Source organism: Boleophthalmus pectinirostris, unplaced genomic scaffold (assembly GCF_026225935.1).
Source record: "Boleophthalmus pectinirostris isolate CB_2022bp ecotype Guang Dong unplaced genomic scaffold, ASM2622593v1 HiC_scaffold_19, whole genome shotgun sequence".
Classification (NCBI taxonomy): domain Eukaryota; kingdom Metazoa; phylum Chordata; class Actinopteri; order Gobiiformes; family Gobiidae; genus Boleophthalmus; species Boleophthalmus pectinirostris.
The window spans coordinates 20,172,831-20,195,309 of record NW_026571140.1 but is presented as its reverse complement, the minus strand read 5'-3'; the positions used below and the strand labels follow the sequence as shown (position 1 = coordinate 20,195,309).

The 22,479-nt window shown below is 37.1% G+C and overlaps 4 protein-coding genes across 7 annotated transcripts in view; 2 read left to right on the top strand and 2 right to left on the bottom strand.

Annotated features, from left to right (window-relative positions):
• Window positions 1-2,556: 2,556 nt before the first annotated feature.
• lpin1a (lipin 1a) lies at window positions 2,557-13,736 on the top strand. Of its 3 annotated transcripts, none has more exons than XM_055154608.1 (23): window positions 2,557-2,747; window positions 4,706-4,906; window positions 4,984-5,079; window positions 6,525-6,621; window positions 6,701-6,899; window positions 7,604-7,660; window positions 7,801-7,890; window positions 7,991-8,102; window positions 8,206-8,401; window positions 8,494-8,637; window positions 8,717-8,810; window positions 8,930-9,126; window positions 9,222-9,315; window positions 9,464-9,533; window positions 10,201-10,293; window positions 10,379-10,440; window positions 10,526-10,661; window positions 10,947-11,095; window positions 11,191-11,277; window positions 11,363-11,515; window positions 11,593-11,707; window positions 11,784-11,887; window positions 11,997-13,736. In XM_055154608.1, the coding sequence occupies exons 2-23, from the start codon at window positions 4,715-4,717 to the stop codon at window positions 12,163-12,165; spliced, it is 2,706 nt and encodes a 901-aa protein (XP_055010583.1). In that variant the 5' UTR covers window positions 2,557-2,747; window positions 4,706-4,714; the 3' UTR covers window positions 12,166-13,736. The 3 variants fall into 3 exon arrangements, with proteins under 3 accessions (XP_055010583.1, XP_055010582.1, XP_055010584.1); XM_055154607.1 differs by having other exon boundaries at window positions 7,988-8,102; XM_055154609.1 differs by lacking the exon at window positions 7,801-7,890 and having other exon boundaries at window positions 7,988-8,102.
• Window positions 13,737-14,026: 290 nt separating this feature from the next.
• Window positions 14,027-16,427, top strand: si:ch1073-291c23.2 (uncharacterized protein LOC799862 homolog). Its single transcript, XM_020941712.2, has 7 exons — window positions 14,027-14,097; window positions 14,687-14,809; window positions 14,902-15,018; window positions 15,109-15,165; window positions 15,695-15,853; window positions 15,926-16,039; window positions 16,190-16,427. The coding sequence occupies exons 2-7, from the start codon at window positions 14,687-14,689 to the stop codon at window positions 16,235-16,237; spliced, it is 618 nt and encodes a 205-aa protein (XP_020797371.1). The 5' UTR covers window positions 14,027-14,097; the 3' UTR covers window positions 16,238-16,427.
• Window positions 16,428-16,446: 19 nt separating this feature from the next.
• Window positions 16,447-22,473, bottom strand: LOC129409261 (uncharacterized). Of its 2 annotated transcripts, none has more exons than XM_055154871.1 (3): window positions 21,007-22,473; window positions 18,759-18,892; window positions 16,447-18,644 (listed from the first exon to the last, which is right to left on the bottom strand). In XM_055154871.1, exons 2-3 carry the CDS (start codon window positions 18,890-18,892, stop codon window positions 16,709-16,711), a joined length of 2,070 nt encoding a protein of 689 aa, XP_055010846.1. In that variant the 5' UTR covers window positions 21,007-22,473; the 3' UTR covers window positions 16,447-16,708. The 2 variants fall into 2 exon arrangements, with proteins under 2 accessions (XP_055010846.1, XP_055010847.1); XM_055154872.1 differs by having other exon boundaries at window positions 21,085-22,473.
• Window positions 21,539-22,479, bottom strand: part of LOC110175300 (zinc finger DHHC-type palmitoyltransferase 7) — a 4,769-nt gene continuing 3,828 nt past the window's right edge. The window contains 1 exon segment of the mRNA XM_055154301.1: window positions 21,539-21,628. Coding sequence (XP_055010276.1) covers window positions 21,539-21,628 — 90 coding nt within the window.

Below are 22,479 nucleotides of genomic sequence, written 5' to 3'. Positions count from 1 at the left end.
TACCTAAAAAGAATGGGTGGCACTAAAGTCAAGGCAGCATGCCAATGCCTCATATGGTGTCATGCTGGACAGGCCATGCAGCACTAAACATGTATATAATAATAATAATAATAATAATAATAATAATAATAATAATAATAATAATATAATAATAATAATAATAATAATAATAATAATAATAATAATAATACAATAAATATACCAATCATAGCAAAAGGGAAATGAAAAGCACTTAATATATTTCTTTCTATTGTGATGAAAAGTATGTAAATGTCTTAGTTCGAGGCATCTTTACTGTATTAGAAAAAGTGTAGCCAGTTCTCACCCTCAGTCACCACAAAGGCTCCCCTTACAGCCCCTCTCCAATCCTCCTCCCCTCTCGTTCTGTCCCTCGATGAAAGCTTTTCTAAGAAACCCGTGACACGTGCTTCCTTTCTTGCCTCGTTCCACATATGCCTGTTTGCCACTGTAAATAGGTGTGGTCATTATCAATCATAGTAAATAGTCACATGATGCACATGGTATGCACTGTACAGTAAAATGATTGACAGCTGAAAATGATCCAAATGGCTAGAAACTATGGCCAAGCGATTTGTAATAAGGAGAATTTGGAAAGTATTTGAAGTCAACAACAACAATAACTAATAGTGTGTATGGTTTGAGCAACAGAAAACGGTTTTGCAATGAGAAAAGAATAACAAAAAGGGGGAACATAGTGGGCTGTGGCGACTGCACAGTTCCTCGAATCAGAAGGAAAACATGAGAGTTCGCTAAGGGAGAGTGTGTGGAAATCTTTTGTTTGTGGTGGGCTGGACTAAGGCAAAACTCTGCGAACCATGCACTAAATCACCTTATATAACCCCACTTTAATCTGATTATGCACACGAGGCAAGAAAGGATATTACAATACATTAAAACTGCCAATTTAATTAGAATGTCAAATGTCTAAAGATACACTATAATGTACTTAACTATATACTGAATTTCATGTAGATGAAATATTGCAAATTGTAGGAGTAGGGTTAAAATAAGATATGCTTCTTTTTTTGCCTCTTTCTTACAGTTTCTTTCTTTATGTGTCATATGTACATGTTCTGAGAGTATGAAGAAAAAAAAAATCTAAAAAAATTAACTCTAAATTCTAAACTCTGTAGGAACAGCAAACATATCACTTGCAAGAAAATATTTATGCTGAGTATGACTAGTTCATGTTTCTAATCTGGTATGTTTCTGATCTTGAGTCTGTCACTTCCCTAGTCAACATAAGTAAATGCATACAAATAGAACTACAAAATCCTTCACATCAAATAGCTGAACTGTAAGGGAACAGGTGACTTAAGATGTACATACTATAAACAGATGATAGGCCTCCAGTTCATTGCACAAGATGCTTCAGGACAGGCTGAATGTCACTGCTATTCTTGTCCCTGCCTTTGCATACAAGACATATTACATTCTCACAATATACTGCAAGTGCAAAGCAGTGTCTGCTTTTAATATCTTACACTACAGAACTTTTTTCTGATGGAGAGTCGGCATTACAGGGTCTGGATTACATGTACTAAATTTGAAATGCCTTCATTGATAAAAAATAAATTAATAAATAAAAAAATTGCAAAATATGTACTTTGACTGTGAGCGGGCTTGCCTCTCCACAGATATGACAGATATGACTTTTAACTTGGCCAGCCAACTGTTTTTTTTTTTTTTTGTTTTTTTTAATGTCACATTTTTAACCAATATTTGGGGATTTTGATCGACTAAGAAGTGCAGCTTGTTCAAGGGACAGAAGTTAAGGACTACAGGATTGTGTGATTTGAGCGGTTTGTTTTTCCCGTGTCCATGGTGACTGCTTGGAGACAGCTATTCTAGCCAGCTAGCTCTGAAATGTTACAGACTTTTTACACCAATGCAGCGGGCTTTACAATATAGCAGAAGACGTTGTAGAGGAAAACTTCAAGGGAATGGCATGTTTCATCACCGACAGATACAACAAAGCGAAGAAAGAGTGAGGCTTGAAAGAGGTTTTCCTGTTGTGTGTCAAAACTTCATCTGACTCCCCCTGGAAGCTGCTGTGATGCTGCAGTACACACAGATGTTTCCCAGGTAGTTACCCTATGACAAATCTTTTGAAGAGCAAATTTATATGCTATTGGCAACCAATAGCATAACGTTATAATCACTGGCTTTCGTCTTCGAAAACATGATTTAGCTATAACCAGGCAGCTCCTTCTAATCTAAGAGACAAATGTGATTTGTTTTTAATTTAGGCCTATTATTCACAAAGGCTACTACTACTTACTAGTGATAATTAATAAATATTTTTCTACGAAGTGGGTACTGCGTTACCCGGACTAATACATAGACTGTGTAAAAAGTCTAAGGACTATTATTTATTTATTTATTATTATTATTATTTAAGTCTAAGGACTAATCTGAGGTGGATGTTTTAACTGCACCGTCACGATGCAGCAGCCAATGGCGCGCGCCGTTCGTGTTGTGGCGCTCACTGTGGGCGGAATATGTTGACTGTGCTTTAAATAGAAAAGACAGGCTCGAGAGAAGACCCCATAACATTTAACAGTGTGTCTTTTTCACGTAGTGAATGTCAATAGCACCTTGCCGTGTGATGCGATTTGGAAAATGACTAGTGACGAAATACACCCTTGAAGGACATTTGGTGGACACAGATTTTATGGCGAAAAGAAACCAAGAAGAAGAGTGCGGCGTAAATTGGCCTAAATAACGTAAGTAGGAAAGAGAGCTGGTCTGCTGTTAAATTAATGCATTTTGTGTTAAATGAAGCTACTGGTTGTAATTCTTGCGGTGGATCGTAGTTGCATTTTCTTGCGATGTACTCCGCTATGAATGGGCACAGGGCTACACACAGCCTCACCCCGTGTGCAGTCTACTGTTTACATAGCCTATTCCCGTAGGTCAAACATGGCACTACGACGATGAAGCTTACAGCTAATAATTAGGCAGGAATTTAAGACAATGAGAATCGGATAATGCTTTATGAAAAATAAGTTGATTGTGTTTCAGAATATTAATGGGATGCTGCTGTGATGTGGCATTAAGAAATAATCACATCAACATAGTGAATTTGGTAGGTTATGCTGCTGAGTGTGTACAGCCATTGCTAAACCATTTTATGGTGTTGTTCACTGTGTTATGTTGCAGTAACCTGAGAGGTAGGTAGGTTTCACACCTTTAATAGACTATGAATAAACCGCTTACAGATGTGAGAGTATTTCTTTGCATTTTGCAACAAAAGCTAGATACATCCCTGGAGGCATTAGGAGGATTTCAAAGGTTGGAATTTTAGTAAACAATGCAGCAACTGCAATGAATGGCCAAGCATTTGTGCCTTGTGATAGGTTATTACATAATGCAGAGTTGTGATTGGCTGTTGTGGGATGTGTCCTGCTCCTGTGTGTCTATGAATGGTCCTGTTTGTTCACACGTGGCCTCTGTTGACAATTATATCAAGTTTGAGGTATGTTCACAAGTGTGTGAGGTGAACACAATAACAGTGCTTTGACAAAGAGGTCCGAAAGTTTCATAACCCTCAAGGTGATGTTCCTCAGAACAGACACTATTAGAGCAATTTAGGTCAATTTATTTGTTTGGTTGACCTAAATTTACCTGGAAGGACACATTCATGGTTATATACAGTTTATTTTGTTTGTTCTACTTAATCATTCCAATACACTAGACAAAATTTCTTCAGTTCTTCAATAAAGCAATATTATTTTATTATGATCAACACAGTATGATTGTGATAATTTTGTTATTGACATTAAAGGAAACACAGTAACAGTGTAATTTTCTTCTTCTTCTCCAACTTTATTTTTATTATAATTTTTTAAAAACTTTTCTATTTTTACCATTAACGATGGGCATTATTTTCATCTCCGTCCCATGTCTATAAATGCCCAGTGCATCAAAATCCAGTGAATGTGTTTCCCTGGCTGTGCCTCTTCTCACTGCTATGTTTGGCATTCTTGACACAGCTTTAGATGGGCACAGCATCACATGAATCTCACATCCCCAACTTATTCCACTTCTAGAAATCTGTATTAAATAATTGATGATAAGATTTTAGTTTAATGCATTTGTGCATTTACTAAATTGTTTCAGGTTTTAAAAATGTCAGTTGGTTATTTTGGTCAAGGTCTTTTAGTTCATTCTGGCGTTGCTGTTGAGGCAAATTACATTGCAGAAACAGCTTAATTTCATCTATTTATTCAACAGGACAATGTACTGTCACTCACAGTACAGTCACACCAGACATGGTGGCTGAGTGGCTAGCACTCACACGTCACAGCAAAAAGGTTTGCCCTGGTCTATCATGTTGGTTGTTTCTCCGCGTGTGAGTTTCCTCCAGCACAGGTAATCCTGGGCAATCCTAGCAAAAAGATCATGGAGATGGGTCCCCAAGCACCACTGTGCTCACTGCTCCCGAGGAGATGCCCCAGTGGCATTAATGGATGGGTCAAATGCAGAGAACAAATTTCTTTATTGGGACAATAATATGTATCTTAACCTTACTACCCAAGGACAGAGTTTGCTAGCACCAGACTCCAACTTAGGGAGCTCATTTCCATCTTTAGCAGTGCTTAGTCCTTCTACCAGTGTTTAACTGACACAGGTCTGTGCATTATTTTTTAAGTGAATCCCCTCTTTTTCTTCCCATTTATAGCTGCAGACCATGAACTATGTGGGGCAGCTGGCGGGCCAGGTGTTCGTGCAGGTGAAGGAGCTGTACAGGGGACTTAACCCTGCCACATTGTCCGGGTGCATTGATGTGATAGTGGTGCGCCAGCCTGATGGATCCCTGCAGTGCTCCCCTTTTCATGTTCGCTTCGGCAAGATGGGGGTGCTGCGATCCAGGGAGAAAGTGGTAAGATGACATACTTTTTAATGCTCTCCTAGTTTAATGTGTTTGTTTTCAGTGGTCATATATACCATGTTTTGTAGGTTGATATAGAAATCAATGGAGAGCCTGTGAGTTTGCACATGAAACTGGGCGAAAATGGAGAGGCATTCTTTGTCAAAGAGACTGAAAACACATTGGTAAGTGGCGAATAATAATGTGGGATTTTTAATGAACAGGTAAATCCAAAGGCTGATGTTACTCTGGGAACACATTGCTGAGCTGTGTTAGTCTTTTGTTTTCATCACAAACTAGGAAGAGAAGAACATAGGAACACAGTAAAACTGTGGATAAACCCAAGAAAATATAATACAGAGTGCTGGAAAACTTGACTTGTGTAGGGAAAATGAATGGCTCCAATTACAATAACATCTATGTACAGAATAGCCTGGAGAATCACAGAGTTATTTATAGCTTTGCTGGCCATGGTCAACAGAGGCATGACTGCTGCTGCTGGTGTTTTCTTTCTTACACACATCACAATCATAATGTTCTCTTAGGGTTAGTCAAATCATCTGCAGAAATGCTTTACGCTGACATCTTTAAAAACACATGCCATCCTCTTAAAAACTAGCCTTACCAGCAAGATGAATTCTCACTGTTTTTGCGAGTTCCCAAACTCTTGACTGAGATTAATATGTAGAACTTAATTCTACAGATGTCAGAATTGCTACACATGTCAGTCTGGTGAAAGCCAGGTTCATTTAAAACAACAAAAAGCACTATTGAGAAATCCTTGGCCTGAAGTGTGTTTTACTTTATCTCTGGCACCTATCCCCCATGAGGTGCCTCAGAATGGAAGGTCAAATCTGCAGATTTGTTTGGACTTGTGCGTTGCCAAATAAATCCTGCACGTGAAACATTAACCAACGTCAGCACCATGTTCTGCAGACCTCAAACAAAGACACTCTTCTCACACACGAACAATGTGGTCTGATAATTATTGTATGTAATGAAATGGTGTACTGCTAACTCCTTTGCTTTAATGTAATAATAATAATAAGTAATTTGATGTGAGTATTTTCTGTGGATTAATAAGGGAGGGCTGTGCTGAGAGCAGATGAGCCTTGGTCTGTTGACATTCATAACGTGTCTTCCTACGTGAATTGGGTTGGGTTAGTTAAGCAGAGTTGTGACACGTGCACTCTGAGGCATGTGTCATTGGGGATCATCTCTGTCTTTCTTACTGTGTCTGTCCATGCACAAAAATACTTTACTAATCCAAAGTCATAGAAACAGATTACAAAAATGCCATATAAATGCAATTTCTACCCCAATACTGTATGTACAAGATTTCTGTTATCTTTTTTTTGTGTTTTTTTACATTTTAATGCTCCTTCCCATCCCTCATTTGACAATTATGATGTACATTGTACATAAACATACTCTGCCTCTATATGCATATATTTATTTTTATTACCCCCTTTATTAAATAGAATGGCTAAACCTTGAAACATGAAAAAGGGGACAAAGTAGCTACAAAACAAATTTTTAACACAAGGAAATGAAGAGTAAGGTATATATCTATTTAATACAAGGAATCATCCTGATGTATCCTCTTGTAAATCCTGTTTCTCTATCACAGGAAATAATTCCATCCTACTTGGCCACATCCCCTATTATTTCAATAGGAGAGGAATTAATGGAGTCCCAACTTAACAGAACCCCTTCACAGCGCCACGGTAAAATACTTCATAAAATGTAAACAATTGACCAAAATCCCTTGTCTATTTATTTACGTAATACTTTTCTTTTGTGCAGACATCAGCCTTTGCAGCTCTCTGCCTGTTCAAAACCTGGGACCTCAGACTGATGGAGGGATGAGTAAGAAGAGGAGAAAGAGGAGGAGGAGAGTCCGACCTGGTGGAGGAGGAGGCAGGAAAGATGACAGTGAACTATCAGAAGATGAGGACATGTTCACCATTGACCTGAGTTCAGATGAGGACAGTGACATCACCAGGTATTTTCAAGTGTGGCCAGTGTTGTGAGTTGAATGCTAGATTATAATGATCTTTTTGTTACATGCAGAGATTCATCATGAAATTCAATGCAATAAAAGCAACGTTTAAATCCTTACTATAGGCAATAATGGTGATAAAGTGTTGTAGTGAGTTCAAATAAGACCATTTAAACCCATAAAGGGGTAGCTCCTCAACTGATGAACAAATAATAACTATTATAACTGCCATTTTTCATTAAAATCATAAATGGGATGTGATTAACATGTGAATAAAACAAACTTGACTGAGCTTTAGTCTTTAGTGGTTGTGCTGTTCATTGTCAGCATTAGTGCTTTCACAGGAATAAGTCAAGCAATCAGCAGTATACATGTACGTGCATGTGTTTGTGTGTACAGTGCTTTGAAAATACCCTGTTGGACTAGGGCTAGGGATCTGTGCTGTTCCCACAGTGTAACTCACTATACTGCCCTCACTGCAGGAAGTTTGGGTTTGTAGAAAATATCTATATTTTGAGTTATAAAATGTGAAATACTGTAGTTATTAGGCTCAACAGTATTTTATAAGCTCTCAAACTATAATACATAACAGTTCAGGTACACTCTTTTGTACATTTTGTATGGCCATTATGTCCATGACCTCAGATGGTCTAAAGCACTTCCTGCATTGATCCATGTATTGATCCATGTGCCCCCTGTGTTTTCAGGACTGGGTTTTGTGATTCTATTGCCAGTGAAAACAAAAACACAAACGGATCTGACAGGTAATTCATTTAACATGACTCCAAGCCATGACTCCAAGATAATAATACAAATGTCTCCTTGATCTTGCCACTGTATAGATAACACAGTTTTTTCTGCACTTCCCTTTGAATCCTTTCTCTGTTTCTGTCTTTTCTGGTAGTACTTTAATCAAGGACACTCTGTCCATCCATCCGCACTGTGGCCTTTCTATCTCTTGCCCTCAGCAGACTTCTCACCTGTCCTCTATTAGGTATCCTTTTCATATTGCTTTTAAAGATGTCTGTATATGTGTGTGCATACACAATTTGTTTATTTAAGTATTTTTTTCATAAATGTGGTTTCAACAGCAGTCCAGACGATTCACAGTCCTCAACTCCAAAAAGTGACTCAGAGATCTCAAACCAGAGGAAAACCAACCCTGAGATGTTGTGGACCTGGGGAGAGCTGCCGCAGGCTGCACAGGTGATTACAACTGTCATGTTCAAACTCACAGTCAGAAATATATTTTCTTTATGTCTCTTTATCTATACTACTCCCATATTTAACATATTTATATTTTTCCCAGCCATCTTTTCTCACCGAGAACCAGAAACAAGATTCTACCTCAGTTGTGCCAATCCATGTGTCTGACAGCACTCACTTCAGAGCCATCAATCACTGTGAAGCCCCCTCCCTTACTGTCTACCCCCCTGAAACACATGAGCCACAGGACACCAAGGACATCACTTTGAAAACTGCACAAAATAGTACTGCAGTGCAAGGTAAATACAAGACTGTTCCAGGGATGGAAGCAGTTGTTAGTTGTACCCGGCTCATTATAATTTGAGTTAAACATTTTGTTTTCTGTGTTTAGAGAGAGTGGTAGAAAGCATTGGGGTGTCATATTCAGATATGGAAGCTTGTTCAATGTCTCCCAGAAGTCTTTCTGACAATCTGGACAGCGGAGGAGTCAGGGGGAGTCCCATCAGAAGCAATGATTCACCCTCAAAAAAGAAGGGTACAAACGACTTTAAGTTTAATGAAATATGTATTTTACGTCTTTGGTATAGAGTTTTCAGTTTGTTTGTTTTTCTTAGAAAAAAGAAGCCAACACTTGGGCACAGATGGCATTTACCTAGATGATATTACAGAGCTAGAGCCAGAGGTTGCTGCACTCTACTTCCCTAAAAGGTATCGTAATACTATGTTATGTATGACAATGAATTAAACTGTGAGATGAACTTTGACTTTTGTATGTAATTGTCTGCCGTTCATCAGCTTTGGTGTCTGTTTTTGTTGTTCCTTTTCAGTGATGGTGGCAGCAGCTCAGTGAAGCTGGACTCAGACATGCTAATATGCGTGCGCAGTGAGAACCATTCCCCACAGTCTGTGGGCAGCTGTGGAATGGACAGTGGTGTGGACAGTTTACCAGACCACTTCAGCGACCTGCCTCACGTGGCTATCTCTTTATGCGGAGGCCTCACAGACAACAAGGAGATCACACGAGGTATGGCAAACCAATGTAATGTCAGTGCATGAACTATATCAGAATTACTGTCTCATTAATATTCATACTGCTCATTATTGTTGTTTATGTTACAGAACAATTCCAGCAGAGGGCAGTATCTTATCAGCAGTTTTCTGAAAATCCTTCCATTATTGATGATCCCAACCTGGTAGTAAAAATAGGAAACAAGTATGTACAACAGTGAACAAAATATGGACAGTCTAAAATATTTTTTTCTGAAATTAATGTCATGTTGAATTTTCTAATATTGATTTTAGTATAGCATTTAAAGATGAAATGGTATATATTTAACTTGTCCTACTAATTTTCATTGTAGATACTACAATTGGAACACAGCAGCTCCTGTCATGTTGGCTATGCAGGTTTATCAGAAACCCCTGCCCCAGGTAATTACACCATAACAATAACTAAAACTAACAGACTAATGCAACAATTAAAATTTTTGAGGAGCAGAGTTGTGTTTAAGTGTGCTATTTTGTTGCATTACTTAAATAATATTATATTAACAGTTTCACTTTGGTTCAGTCTTTAAGATTAATTCAAAATGTACTTTTAGCAGTGCTACTCAATCATGGGGAAAATAAATTAACTGATGAAATTAAAATAGGATCCCACCTGATTCATTTGAATCATTTTACAGTGTTTTGACTGGTGGTGAAACCACAGTGAAATTCATGTTAAGTCAAATCTCACTTTAATAATGTCTTCTTTTCACTTCTCCTGTTTTTATTCCCATTTTATTTGCCTCACATTTATCTCACATTTGTATGATAAAGTGTTGGTGCTTGAGCTACATGTTCTCTGTTTTTGGTCTCTTCACATACTGCTTTCCGGGTCTTTTTGGACCCAGCCGTTCTGAGCATGTATGGAAAATTGTAATTTTACCTCAGTATTTCTCATGCAACTTACATTAACTGCATGTTTTCACATATCAACATGCATTTTTTTGTATTATTAATTACACCTTCTGTTGCATGTTTTTCAGTTTGTGTATGTCTTTGTGATATTTGTGCCTCATTTTCAGTCAGTTTTGAGTTATGTGCATGTCCTCAGGCTTCAGTGGAGAACATCATGAAGGAAAGAATGCCAAAGAAAGGTGGACGCTGGTGGTTTTCATGGAGAAGCAGAAACAATGACTCCAAATCAGTATGTCCTCAGGCAATTGCAGCACCATTATCTCCTTCACTAAACCTGTTTTTATTAAGTCACTGTCAATGGCTGTATTTTACAGGAGTCTGTCGCAGATGGTACAGATAGTGGAGAACAGTCACTTGCCATGTCCCCAATTGACAGGTTACTTTATGCATTTACAAGATAAATATTTTATGCAAGCAGATGTGATGCTGAAAATCAGTATATTTCTTTATATTTCTTTCAGGGTGAAAGATGACTCATCTAGTGATGAAGATCACAAATCATCTAATTTTGTGTCAGGATCTGTTCAGCCTGAACCTCTGAATACGTCAAGCAGCATCTGCTACAAGAAGACGCTTAGGCTCACATCAGAACAACTGGTGAATATATGATATTGAAGTATATTTTATATAATAGATTATATATATATATATATATATATATATATATATATATATATATATATATATATATATATATATATATATATATATATATGTGTGTGTGTGTGTGTGTGTGTGTGTGTGTATATATATATATATATATATATATATATATATATATATATATATATATATATATATATATATATATATATATATATATATATATATATATATATATATATATACATATACATACGTGTGTGTGTGTGTTTTCCACAGACTAGCCTGCAGTTAAAGGAGGGCCCCAATGATGTGGTGTTCAGTGTTACCACTCAATACCAAGGGACCTGCCGCTGCAATGGCACCATCTACCTTTGGAGCTGGGATGATAAGATTGTCATCTCAGATATAGATGGAACTATTACAAGGTATAGTAAATCAATATTAACATTAAAACTTCATTTGATTGGGGTTCAGTTGTTGTCTTCATTTGGTCATGGTTTGTTTTAATGATGGCTTTCAGGTCCGACACCTTGGGTCACATTCTTCCTACACTGGGTAAAGACTGGACTCATCAGGGTATAGCCCGTCTCTACCACAAAGTTAGCCTGTGAGTACAAGTGATAGAATGTAACACTATTGTCTGTAATAACTTCAGGAAATGGAAGTTGTAAATATCACTCATGTTTTTACAGGAATGGCTATAAGTTCATGTACTGCTCAGCTAGGGCTATTGGCATGGCTGACATGACCAGGGGTTATCTGAACTGGGTCAATGAGAGAGGTACTATGCTGCCTATGGGTCCAGTTCTGCTCAGTCCAAGCAGTTTGTTCTCTGCACTGCACAGGTAATGTGAGACAAGTTTGGAATTTAACAAAGACAATTTAATACAGGGAATTGGCAAGATGTAATTTTGCTGCACAGAGAGGTGATTGAGAAGAAACCAGAAAAGTTTAAGGTTGAGTGTCTTACAGACATCAAGCAACTTTTTTACCCAAACACTGAACCATTTTATGCTGCATTCGGCAACAGAGCAACGGTAAGGACAAAAAGAGGTCTAAACATGCTGCAAAATCAGTTAAAGTATTTTTCTAATTGTCCAAATGTTATTTCAGGATGTGTACTCTTATAAAGAAGTGGGAGTTTCCCTCAACAGGATTTTCACTGTTAATCCCAAAGGAGAACTGACACAGGAACATGCCAAAACCAACATTTCATCGTAAGAATCTGCGCCATTTATATTACTGGCTTTCATAAATCCTTTTTGAAATACCTGTAGAGGACTTAAATGGCCCACACTCTGAACAGTGAATGCTTTTTCCACACAGCTTTGGCCATTTGTGTGAAATGGTGGACCATGTCTTCCCTGTGCTAGTGCAAGATGACGGCTCAGAAGTTTCAAAGAACTTTGATCGGTGTAACTACTGGAGCAAACAACTGGATGATATGAACTCAGACGAGGCAGAGGACGACCTACAGACCATTGAGACCAGTTAAGGACAAAACAAACTAAATTAAAGGAACAGTGCATTTTAGAGTTTAGTTTCACATTATTTTTTACAGCTTAATTTAATGTTGTATGTATTTTAACAAATGAACATAATATTATCAAGCTTCTTACAGTACACAGTACACAGTATGCAGAGGATACGATACAATACAGTATAAAGAAACTGCTAATAACCAATGAATTAATGTATTACAAATCAATAGCTACTACCTTTAAAAAAATAAAATAAAATACTTGACATTGCAATTCCATGTTATATTGCAGTAACTTATTTCATAAAGCACTTCAGGAACATGGCAAAAATAATGCAAAATATCACAGAATGTCCCTAAATATTTTTCACGTTCTCTTTGACCTTTCTACTGTGAAACATGAGGTTTCAGCACATTTCCTTAGTATTAACTGGTTCTAATATTGATGAATGCAGAGCAGTGCATATGTATTTCGTCTTTGTGTTATGCCTAGATTAAATATGTACAGATATTTTGAATGTAGTTTATATACATTTTGTAATGCCTATCAATGCAAGTTCAAGTTTATATGTCAATAGTTGAAACAATGACAAGATGTTCTCAAGTCTTCAGTCTTTTATAGATGTGTAAAGAGAATCACTTAATTTTCAAAATTTTACTCGATGTAGATGTAGATTTTATATAAAATATACTAGATTTTATATTTTATAACAGTCTCGTAACCACTCTTAATATTGTGTTTGTTGAATTTGTTTGCATTTCTATGCATAGTCCAACTTTGTAATAGGAAAAAGCACTTGTCTTTATCAGTAACTCTTGGACAGCTAGCGTTATATTATTTTAAGTCTGTATTTTGCACTGGTTAAAATGTTTGTTCAGTTTTGAAGCAGTGGTGTTTTTATTGCCTGAACAGTTGATATTTGCCTACATACTACAATTATAAAATAATGCAATAACATACAATTTTTTCAATCACAAGAAAGGTCATACATAATAATGAAATATTCATAATATAATAATGTAAAGTGATGCGGGTTAATCAGTGATGTGCCAATTGTGTCTAACCTCATTTTGCTGTGAATTTTGTATATTATAGGTTATAGATTGGTGTTGTCTGTCTTAAATTAAGAAACACAAGACATTAATATTCTAAATGAACGGCACAATTTGTCACATGAATAAGCATGCATATGCATCCATAATGTAAAATGTGATTTTTCTGTGTCAACTTGATCTTTGCTGCTTCTGCTTTATCTTTACTGTTTGAGGAATCACTGCTCTTACAGCTTGTACAAAATGAGCAGAATTATGGCTTTCTCTGCTCTAATATCACGTATAGTATAAAACATCTTGCTTTTTGTTTGTTGTTATTTCAGCGCACAGTGTCTCAGACAGTTATCATCTTTTAGATGGTTATATGATTCTTTCAGTGAAAGATACAGCAAGCAATTGTTTAACCAGTCTGCAGCCTGTGTCTCCATGTTTTTAACATGTAAGAGTATAATTTTTAAAATTCTGGTCTTAGTGTGTTGTCAAAAATGTTGAGCAAATGAATCTGAATTTCTAATAAAGTGATTCCAAACATAGGTATCTGTTTTAAGATTTTTTCTGTCCAGTCGTTGAGAAAAGTTGGCTACACCTCTGTTTCTCAGGAAAAACAGGAAATCTTCAAATCCTCCCAAGTGGCACTTCCTCTTTTGCATCTTGTTGAATATGATATGTTTTTGCAGAATGAAAAATAAATGGGCTAGATTGAGCAATCAAATCAACAATACATTCCATCGTGCTTCCAGCAATGTCCAACAGAACACAGCACATACCTTGGAGGGGGTTTATGGAAGTGGGGGGCGGGGGAGGGGGGAGCGGTCACAGATACGTGGTTCCAGATGTGCGCAAGTCATGATTCCTCTGAGGTACGACCACTGGAACAGCGCTGAGTGAAACACGGTATGGCTCTATCAGTTTTAGTGTGGAATTAGCTACAAAATGTTTGAGACTAATGTTCAATGTGATGTGTTTGTTTGCTTGGTTCTGGAATACTATCTTGGGAAAACTAACTTTAGACCCATCGGATCTTTATGTTCTTTAAAGGGTCATCCTAATCATAAAGTATATGCGAGATTCTTTGCGCTTGTTCTTTGCACCAACGAAGCTCGCCTAAGTTATATTAGATTTTTTTTTAATTTGACGCCCTACAAATGCCTTTATTAAAGGACAAGTCGCATTCATAATCTAGTTGCCGAACCTATCCCAAAATGGCCAATAACCTAATCTTAAAGAAAAAGTAGACCTAGGCATCCCCAGATGTGCTCGGATGTAGCATATTGTTGCTTTTTAGTAAAAGTTAAATGTATGATACTTAAACTACCACTGTTACCATTGCTTCTAATGTAATCACCTAGCCTATGTAAATTATAGCATACACAGCAATTGTGCTAAAACCCTTTTCACATTAATATAAAACCATAACGAAAACAGAAAAGTTGTAACATCATCGTGTTCCATGTGTCTTCTCTTTATTTGCCTGTCTGTGAAGATGTCTGCTGAATTGTACATATCACCAAGACCCACAGACGGCAATGGATCAGTACAAACCACCACTACAGGAGGAGCCAAACCACTGCACCGCTTCATCAAAGGACAACCAAAGATAGTTGGGGTAATGTTATTACACCCTTTTCCAGAACAACTTTCCTGCCACTTTTATGCAATCTTCAACAATATTTTATGAATTGATTTCATTTTTTTCAGATCATTGTAATGGTTTTGGGAACATCTATTTTTACTGTTACTGCTGTGGTTGTAGAAGACAGAGACATGCACTATGTATGGACAGTCATCCCACCTGGCTTTCTACAAGGAACAATGGTTCATAGATTCAAAAGAGCATTATCTACTCTGCTGTCAAAGTAAAACATTGATATACATTTTTTTTCTTTTTTTACTTTTTTCTTTCAGTACATCATATGTGGAGTTCTGTATATATTAACAGAGCACAATCCAACAAAGAAAACAGTAAGTCACTGTTTTATCCTATTCTTGTTGAACCCACAAAATCAAATATTCATGCATTCAACTATGGCTGCAATGGTTAATCATAATAATTATGACTAATCAACTAATCTCTGAATTATTTGTTCATCCTTATCTGGACTTTACTGACTCGAAAACATACTGTCAAGCGATGATTTATATCAAAATCTTTGATAAATTAAAGAGTAAACAATTCGTGATTTTAAATTAATATACACTTAATTAGTTCATAAACTTAATTAATATTCTCTTTATTTTTCTACCTGTATCTGGTTAAAAATTTATTGAAATAATCTTGATTTGCAATAGAAAAAATTTATTTGACTAGTCCACAATTAAAAACTAATAATCACTGCCTAGTCAAATACTGAATTAATAGTTATGGCATCCTTAGATTCAACATTGTACCCAATAGAAAATGTATTGTAATTAATGTATTAATTGGGACCTATCATCAGGAATATATTGATATAGTGATCTATTGCTATTGAGTTTTCTTTGTTTGTTGTAGGTTACTATCTCCTTGGCGTTGAGTATTGTCACCTTACTTGGGACTTTGTGGACAATTCTGCATATCCTACCTGATCTTGCATATGGGCATTATGTTAGACACTATGAATATATGGAAGAAAATATCACAGATACTTTTTTTGCAACATTACAATATGAGGCAAGTATAACTCATACATCTTCTTTTTTTTTTTACTCTAAACTAAACTTTTATATTTCTTTTACCTTTCAGACCATGGGCAGGTGTTTGGAAGCAATTTTTCTGGTCAAGTTCTTAATGGGAGGAATAATTTTTGTTGTTATGTCAACTCTGGGGGGTATTGCCCTGCGTTCTACCAAAAATCAGGTAAAATACACATTAATATTGTTATTATTACATAATAGAATAAGAAGGATGCACCAAACCAGCTTTTTAAATTTCAGTACTGCTATTGATACTTCAGCTTTAATTAACACCTGCCTTGGCAATATTATTAATTTCCTCTTTGTTCTATAGGCCATTGTAGTGATGACAACTGCACAGACAGAAACCACTGTGGAATAGAAACCAGAATAAATACACCATCAATAGGTTTTGTATGTAATTCAAATTTCCTTTACAGTCTTCTAAAATTAACGATATGTTTAAATAATAATTACAAACACACACTTTAATTTCTTTATTTTAATATTAAAGACACAATATACATCATATTTATTACAACATAATAAAGTTTTAATGACTTTTGTTTTTAGTCAAGTTCTTTCATTTCAGTTGTTCAATATTTCAACCCTAAAGAGGCATTATGCCATTTGACAAAGTGAATATAATTATTACTCAAAATGACACATAGCTTAGTTGTATGAGCACATATAGGCAATTTCCTCTATAAATAATGTACTTGGAGTAATCAGTTGTTTCAGTGTGTATGTTTGTTGCTGCATTATTAGCAGATTGTAATGTGCCTTACTGGTCTTAGTACAAAAAACTATTTAGTCTAGTAGTAATTGTATATGTTGCTGTACAGAAGAGAATTTAAACTGAAGAGGCTGGTGGTTTTGGGAAGTCCATCCCGAGGGCAGAGCGCTGGTGAACACGCATGTGTTCTACCACACGGTACTGCCGTGAAAATGACATGGGACACTGTGGACAGGGGAATGGCCGAACTCCAAGATGGCTCCTCACATGTCTGTTCAGAGATCCTCTCTGGCTGAAGGAGCGCTCACACAGAGAGCACTGGAAGGTTTGCTGCACAGGTGACAACAAGTCTGACACATTTGGTTGCATACTAGGCGAAGGTATAAGATGAGAGACAGACATTGAAACAGTTGAATTGTGTGCACACTTTTTACCACAAGCAGAAGTACAGCTCGTCAAGATATCCACTCCTTCTTCATGACAATATGTTATACTATTATTAGCTCCTTTACTGTTTTGAGTCTTATCATGATCCTTCTTTATTTCATTTAAACCACCAGCTGCATGTGTTTCTGAAGTGCGTTTATAAGACACCAACGTGTCAGATGACTTAGAACTAATATCCAACAAAACAACTTGCCCTTCGTCTAATGTTGTAGTTGGATCATTGTCTGAAAATGTAGGGCTGAAATTGGGTGCAAATGATATGTGACTAGTCATGGATTCACAGTGGTAAAAAAGATGCCCACTGTATGAACGTTGAGTATCAGTATAAGCAGGCAGACACGTGTTTCCTTCTGGTGGCTCTGATAGACTCCTATATAATGTTGTTGTTGTATTTTTGTTTTCCAGCTGTGCGTTTTGTTCAGAAGTAAAGAAATAATCTGTGCAGGTTTCAGTCACAGCAGAAGCAGAACATGCCATGTCAGTTTTTGCTGATTTGCTGCTTTTGTCACCGTTTTCCTCTTTTAGTTTTCTCTTGGCATATATCCTTTTTTCTCTAAACCTTATTCTTGCATCCGATATTTCATCAACAAGTTTAGCCGCATTGTGAACTTGTGAAATACATGTTGTATTTTTTGTAGAAATTCCATACTGTTCATTTTTATTTGAGTCTTTCTGAAAGGTGTCAGGATTATTGTTCCCTAACAGATTCACACTACAGCTGCTGTCAGAAGCAGGTATGTATTCCACATCCTGGTAGTTGGAATGGAGATCTGAGGTCTTTGTATCTTCAGCAATGGCACAATATGTTCTTCCTGTCAGGGTCTGGCCAGTGCAGGGCTCAGTGTCATGAGGAAGTTTTATAGCCACATTTTCCTCATGCGCTCTTATTACTCTGCTGCTATGGCGGATAACAGATGTAGAACTGCATGAAGAGTTATGGCTCTTGTCTTCTCCTGAATTTGATTGTATTTCTTCAGCTTTAACGTTGTCATGTTTGCAAACATCTTGTATCCTCTCAACTTGGGTTGGTTTATTCTCTTGCACTTGAGTTGAGACAAATGGATGTAGTCTGGCCTCTTCCCGTTTGTTTCCTTGCCCAGTCTCTGGTTTTATGACTCCAGATGACTGACTCTTCTCCCTGTCTTGGCACACTGTTGACAGTTGTTGCTTTTGACCAGAGCTCCCTGTAATACAAGATGTCTGATCAGTCTCTGATATTACACAATTGAAGGCATCTGGTCTGCTTTTCATGTAGATACCATCATTCCAATAGTGGAGTGGAGATTCTGATGGGTTTTTAGAACAATCTATCCCAGGTGGTAATAAAGAAAAACTATGGGCTTCATCAGTTGTATTGTAATATTCCAGTGTATCTGCCACCTTAGTCCTTATAGTTAGTTGTAGTTCATCCATCTCCAGGTATTGAGCAGCAGCAAGCAAATACGAATAAAGGTTGTAATCCAAGTGTGGTAAAGTGCCAGTGTAGATGTAGTCCAGCAAATGTCCCAGGATGTGGTCAGATAAACAAGGGGCCTCCAGCTCTACAAGAATGCCACTAGAATCCAGAATAGAAGCAAGCACTGGGCTGGAGGCAGCCAAGATGCACCTGGAAAAACATTAAATTTATGATTAACCACATAAAAAAAAAGGTAAATGCATTGATAATAATGGAACAGTTTACAGGAGTTATAGCGGAAGCTGTCATCTGCCAGACTCTTACCTGTGCACAGGGTAGACCTGACCTAGTCCCTTCCTGATGACACAGTCACAGAACTGAGCCTGCGTTCTCTGGTGGTTTAATTTGGCCATCACCGAAGCAGCGTGCGCACAGTATTCCTCAATTGTGTGTTCCATCTGTGAAGTATGGCCACAGAAGTTAGAACTAGAGCCCGACCGATATGGATTTTGCTGTGGCCGATATGAAACCAATATAATGGAAGTTGGAGCTGCCGATAGCCGATATAATCACCGATATATTTAGTGATGTAAAAATTCACTGTAAATGTTGAATTGTTTAAAAAACTTAGGTTTGGCTCTGGTGGATTTTAAATTGGGTTTATTTAGGCAACATTTATTGTTATTCTGCCTCTTTACATCATATTTACAGACAGTAGGTTGACTTAATGGCATTTTTGCATCACATTCTAGACACTAGTGATGGGTATTCCAGTTCTTTTTAGAGAACCGGCTCTCTTTGGCTCGGCTCACTAAAAGCTGCTGGTTCTTTTGGCTCCCAAGTGGCTCTTCAGATTGTTTTGTTGCAAGCAGGACTAAAGCACGTCTAAAGCAGGACTGAATCAGGACTGAACCAGGTCTAAACCAGGACTGAAAAAGGACTAAACCGGGACTTATTTATTTTATGCTAAACTACAGTCAAATATGCTCGTTTTTTTAATTTATTATTTTTTTTAATCCTACGTACACGCAAATTTCTCAAAGTTTCGTTTTTAGCCGCTGCCGCTGTCAAACCACGAATCTGCACGCGGCGTGAAGAGAAAAAAAGTGAGAGAAAGAGAAAACACGGCTCCCAATAAGGATCAGGCTCCCGTCGTTCCCTTCAAAGAGCCGGTTCTAAGAGTCATTTCGTTCGCGACGGACCCATAACTAGTAAAGAAAGTAGAGCTATTAGCCTTTAGCCGTAAATACGTGCGCGCGCCGCAGTAATTAATTATATGCGCAAATGTCATAATTCACACGTCTGTTCACAGCTCATTTACATATCAGTGCAGGTCCAGTAGCAAATATACGGCCAATATAGTCACTTTAGAACAGACCAATAGAAAACAGTCTGTTTATGTGCGGGAGCTACAGCAGCTAACCCATAACAAATGACAAAAACTAGCTTCAGAGTCGACATATTTCCAGCACTCACCGCTCAAACAGGCTCCTCCTCACATCACAAATCTGCACTAATAAATGTCCTTTTAATCCAGACTCAAACCGATTGTCCGTAAAAAGAAAATAATCTCAATGTTTAGATCTGTGTCTGCGGGTGTAAACAAACACACGTGAGTGACGCGACTCTGTGGTGTGTTCAGGGACAGTACGGACACACACAGACAAATGACTCCGTAGATAAATACTGATGTGGAGCCACATATTAGGACATTTATCTGTCTGTAAATTGGATTAAATGAACAGAATGTAGAGAGTCTAAGCTTTATAATGAGGTATAACATGCCCACGTGAAATATCGGCCCCTATCAGCAAGCATAACGGCCGATAGCCGATATGCCTAAAGTTGCCCATATCAGCCGATAATATCGGCCAACCGATATATCGGTCGGGCTCTAGTTAGAACTATCTAGAAAATATCTGGATATACCTAAAGATGCTGCCTTTTCTCTGTTATTTAGTATTATTCATTCACAATTAAGGCAATCACACTTGCACACTCAGGACATCCCACAAAAATGGGATTAAAGTGGGACTTAACCCCATAACTAAAACTGGGCTAGACCTGGACAAAACCAGGATTAGAAAAGCATCAAATTAAAGGTATATCAGGACTAAAATGGGCTCAAACCAGGATGAAACCAATGTGAATGCACCCTTACAAATCCAATGCATCCTTACAAATTCAATGCCCTCTTACATATTCAATGCAATTCTTCAAAATGAAAAAGTATTTTAATATTTGTAAATCAAATTAGAAAAAAAACTAAAATGATATAATAACCCCCAAAATAAGGGAGTCAACAATTACAAAAGAAAAGATCACTTGCACGAAATAAATACCTAAATAATAATAATGATAAATATGGTGGAAGGAATATAGTTCAAGCTGTCATTGAAGAGACAGCCTCTAAGTATAGTCTAGTATAATAGAATGCATGTAATATATGAAATTGAATAATGTTTTACTCATGAAGAAAGTTTTATACTTTGAGTAAACTCAGCACAAACCTTGAAAGTTGCATGCAATGCCTACCAACTACTTCAGAATAAAAATAATAAAAATGTCCTACCTTCAAATGTTTTTGGAGCAGCTTAGTCTTAGTTCCCTCTGGTTGGAAAACTGAGTTTGAATGAGGACTAGTACTTACATGTGGTCTTTATAGCCTTGGACTTGTACGTGCTCATGCTGTCTCAGTTGGAAAACAATCACACGGTCAGATCCGGGAGCATTCTGTGACGTTGAGGGACAGCTGCTTACGAGGGGTACTCGTGATGTCACTCTCCACTCAGGCGGGCCAGCACCAGTCCAAAGCAACAGAGCAAAGAAGACCACTCAGAAGAATTAGCTGGGATGACTGGGAATTATATTAACATTTATATCTTTGGAAAACAGACATTTCATTGGGCAAACATCTCAGGTATAATGAACAATAGAAATGTTTGAGAATAGAAAGTGACCACTACAAAGAATCCACGGAAAACTAAAAAACATTTTCAGAAGCCACATAGATATTATCTATAATGATGTTCTGTAGTTTGATAAGGAGAGGCTTTCCTGGCCACTGTCCTAGTCCATGCCCATGACGATTTGTTGACTATTCCTTACAAGGTAGTGTCTCCTCCCTTCCGCACCATGTGCTTGTCACACCTCTTCATCTCAGGCGTCTCTAATATTACTGCCAAGTCTCCATACTGTGCGATGTGACCAGACAGAATTGGCAATGCTGCAATGGAAATACTCTCTAATAGCAGTTTATTTTAAGTAAGATATACAGTATATTCCAGAGTGTTTCCAAGCACATGAGAGACATTCTACACTCTACACTACACTACATATAAAATAATGAAATGGCTTTTTAAAAAAAATTTTGACCATGCATTTAACATGACAGAAGTTGGGTGCTTGGTGATATAACTCAGATATTGTACTCTTTTCCAGAAGAGACTGGATCTCTTTTGGCACACACCTACAAACTGGCCCCATATTACTTTTAACACTATAAATTTATCTTGGTGTTATCCAAGCTAAATTATTTCAGTCATACAAACTATCAATTGCAGCCACATATTGTACAAGCTACTACTAAATGGGCACACTCTTGCCCCTAAATCCCAGTTCAGTTACATAGCACAATGTGTATTACTTGACACAGAGAATTGACCAATTACCTCACAAAAAATTATTTTGAATACTAGTCAGTGATGTTTTTAAGGGTAGTGTAAGGGGTACAGTGGCTTTTACCATACATGGACATGCTTTCCTCTTTTGAGGTCTGTAATTTTATACTGCAAGTTGGCAACTGGCTAAAATCTTTTAATATCACAGACCTCTAAATTGTGCTGTGATTATATCCTATTTTGTAATAACACAAAACATTGAGTCCTATGACTCGATATGTCACACTCCTAACAAATATGCCAGATAATTTTATCATTATATTATTAAAGAGAAGTTGATGTCATACTTCCTACATCTAAAACATCAGGTTTAAATTGATGGTACAAATAAAAACATTTTTTTCTTAACATTTTAGATGATATAT

Bases quoted from the DNA above. Each gene is read 5' to 3' on its own strand.
- lpin1a (XM_055154607.1), top strand. From the start codon at position 4,715: ATGAACTATGTGGGGCAGCTGGCGGGCCAGGTGTTCGTGCAGGTGAAG. The intron at 9,127-9,221 runs GTATGGCAAACC...TTTATGTTACAG, and splicing joins CAACAAGGAGATCACACGAG to AACAATTCCAGCAGAGGGCA. The intron at 11,096-11,190 runs GTATAGTAAATC...GATGGCTTTCAG, and splicing joins ATAGATGGAACTATTACAAG to GTCCGACACCTTGGGTCACA.
- si:ch1073-291c23.2 (XM_020941712.2), top strand. From the start codon at position 14,687: ATGTCTGCTGAATTGTACATATCACCAAGACCCACAGACGGCAATGGA. The intron at 15,166-15,694 runs GTAAGTCACTGT...TGTTTGTTGTAG, and splicing joins ACAATCCAACAAAGAAAACA to GTTACTATCTCCTTGGCGTT. The intron at 15,854-15,925 runs GCAAGTATAACT...TTTACCTTTCAG, and splicing joins TTGCAACATTACAATATGAG to ACCATGGGCAGGTGTTTGGA.
- LOC129409261 (XM_055154871.1), bottom strand. From the start codon at position 18,892: ATGGAACACACAATTGAGGAATACTGTGCGCACGCTGCTTCGGTGATG. The intron at 18,645-18,758 runs GTAAGAGTCTGG...ATGTTTTTCCAG, and splicing joins CAGGTCTACCCTGTGCACAG to GTGCATCTTGGCTGCCTCCA.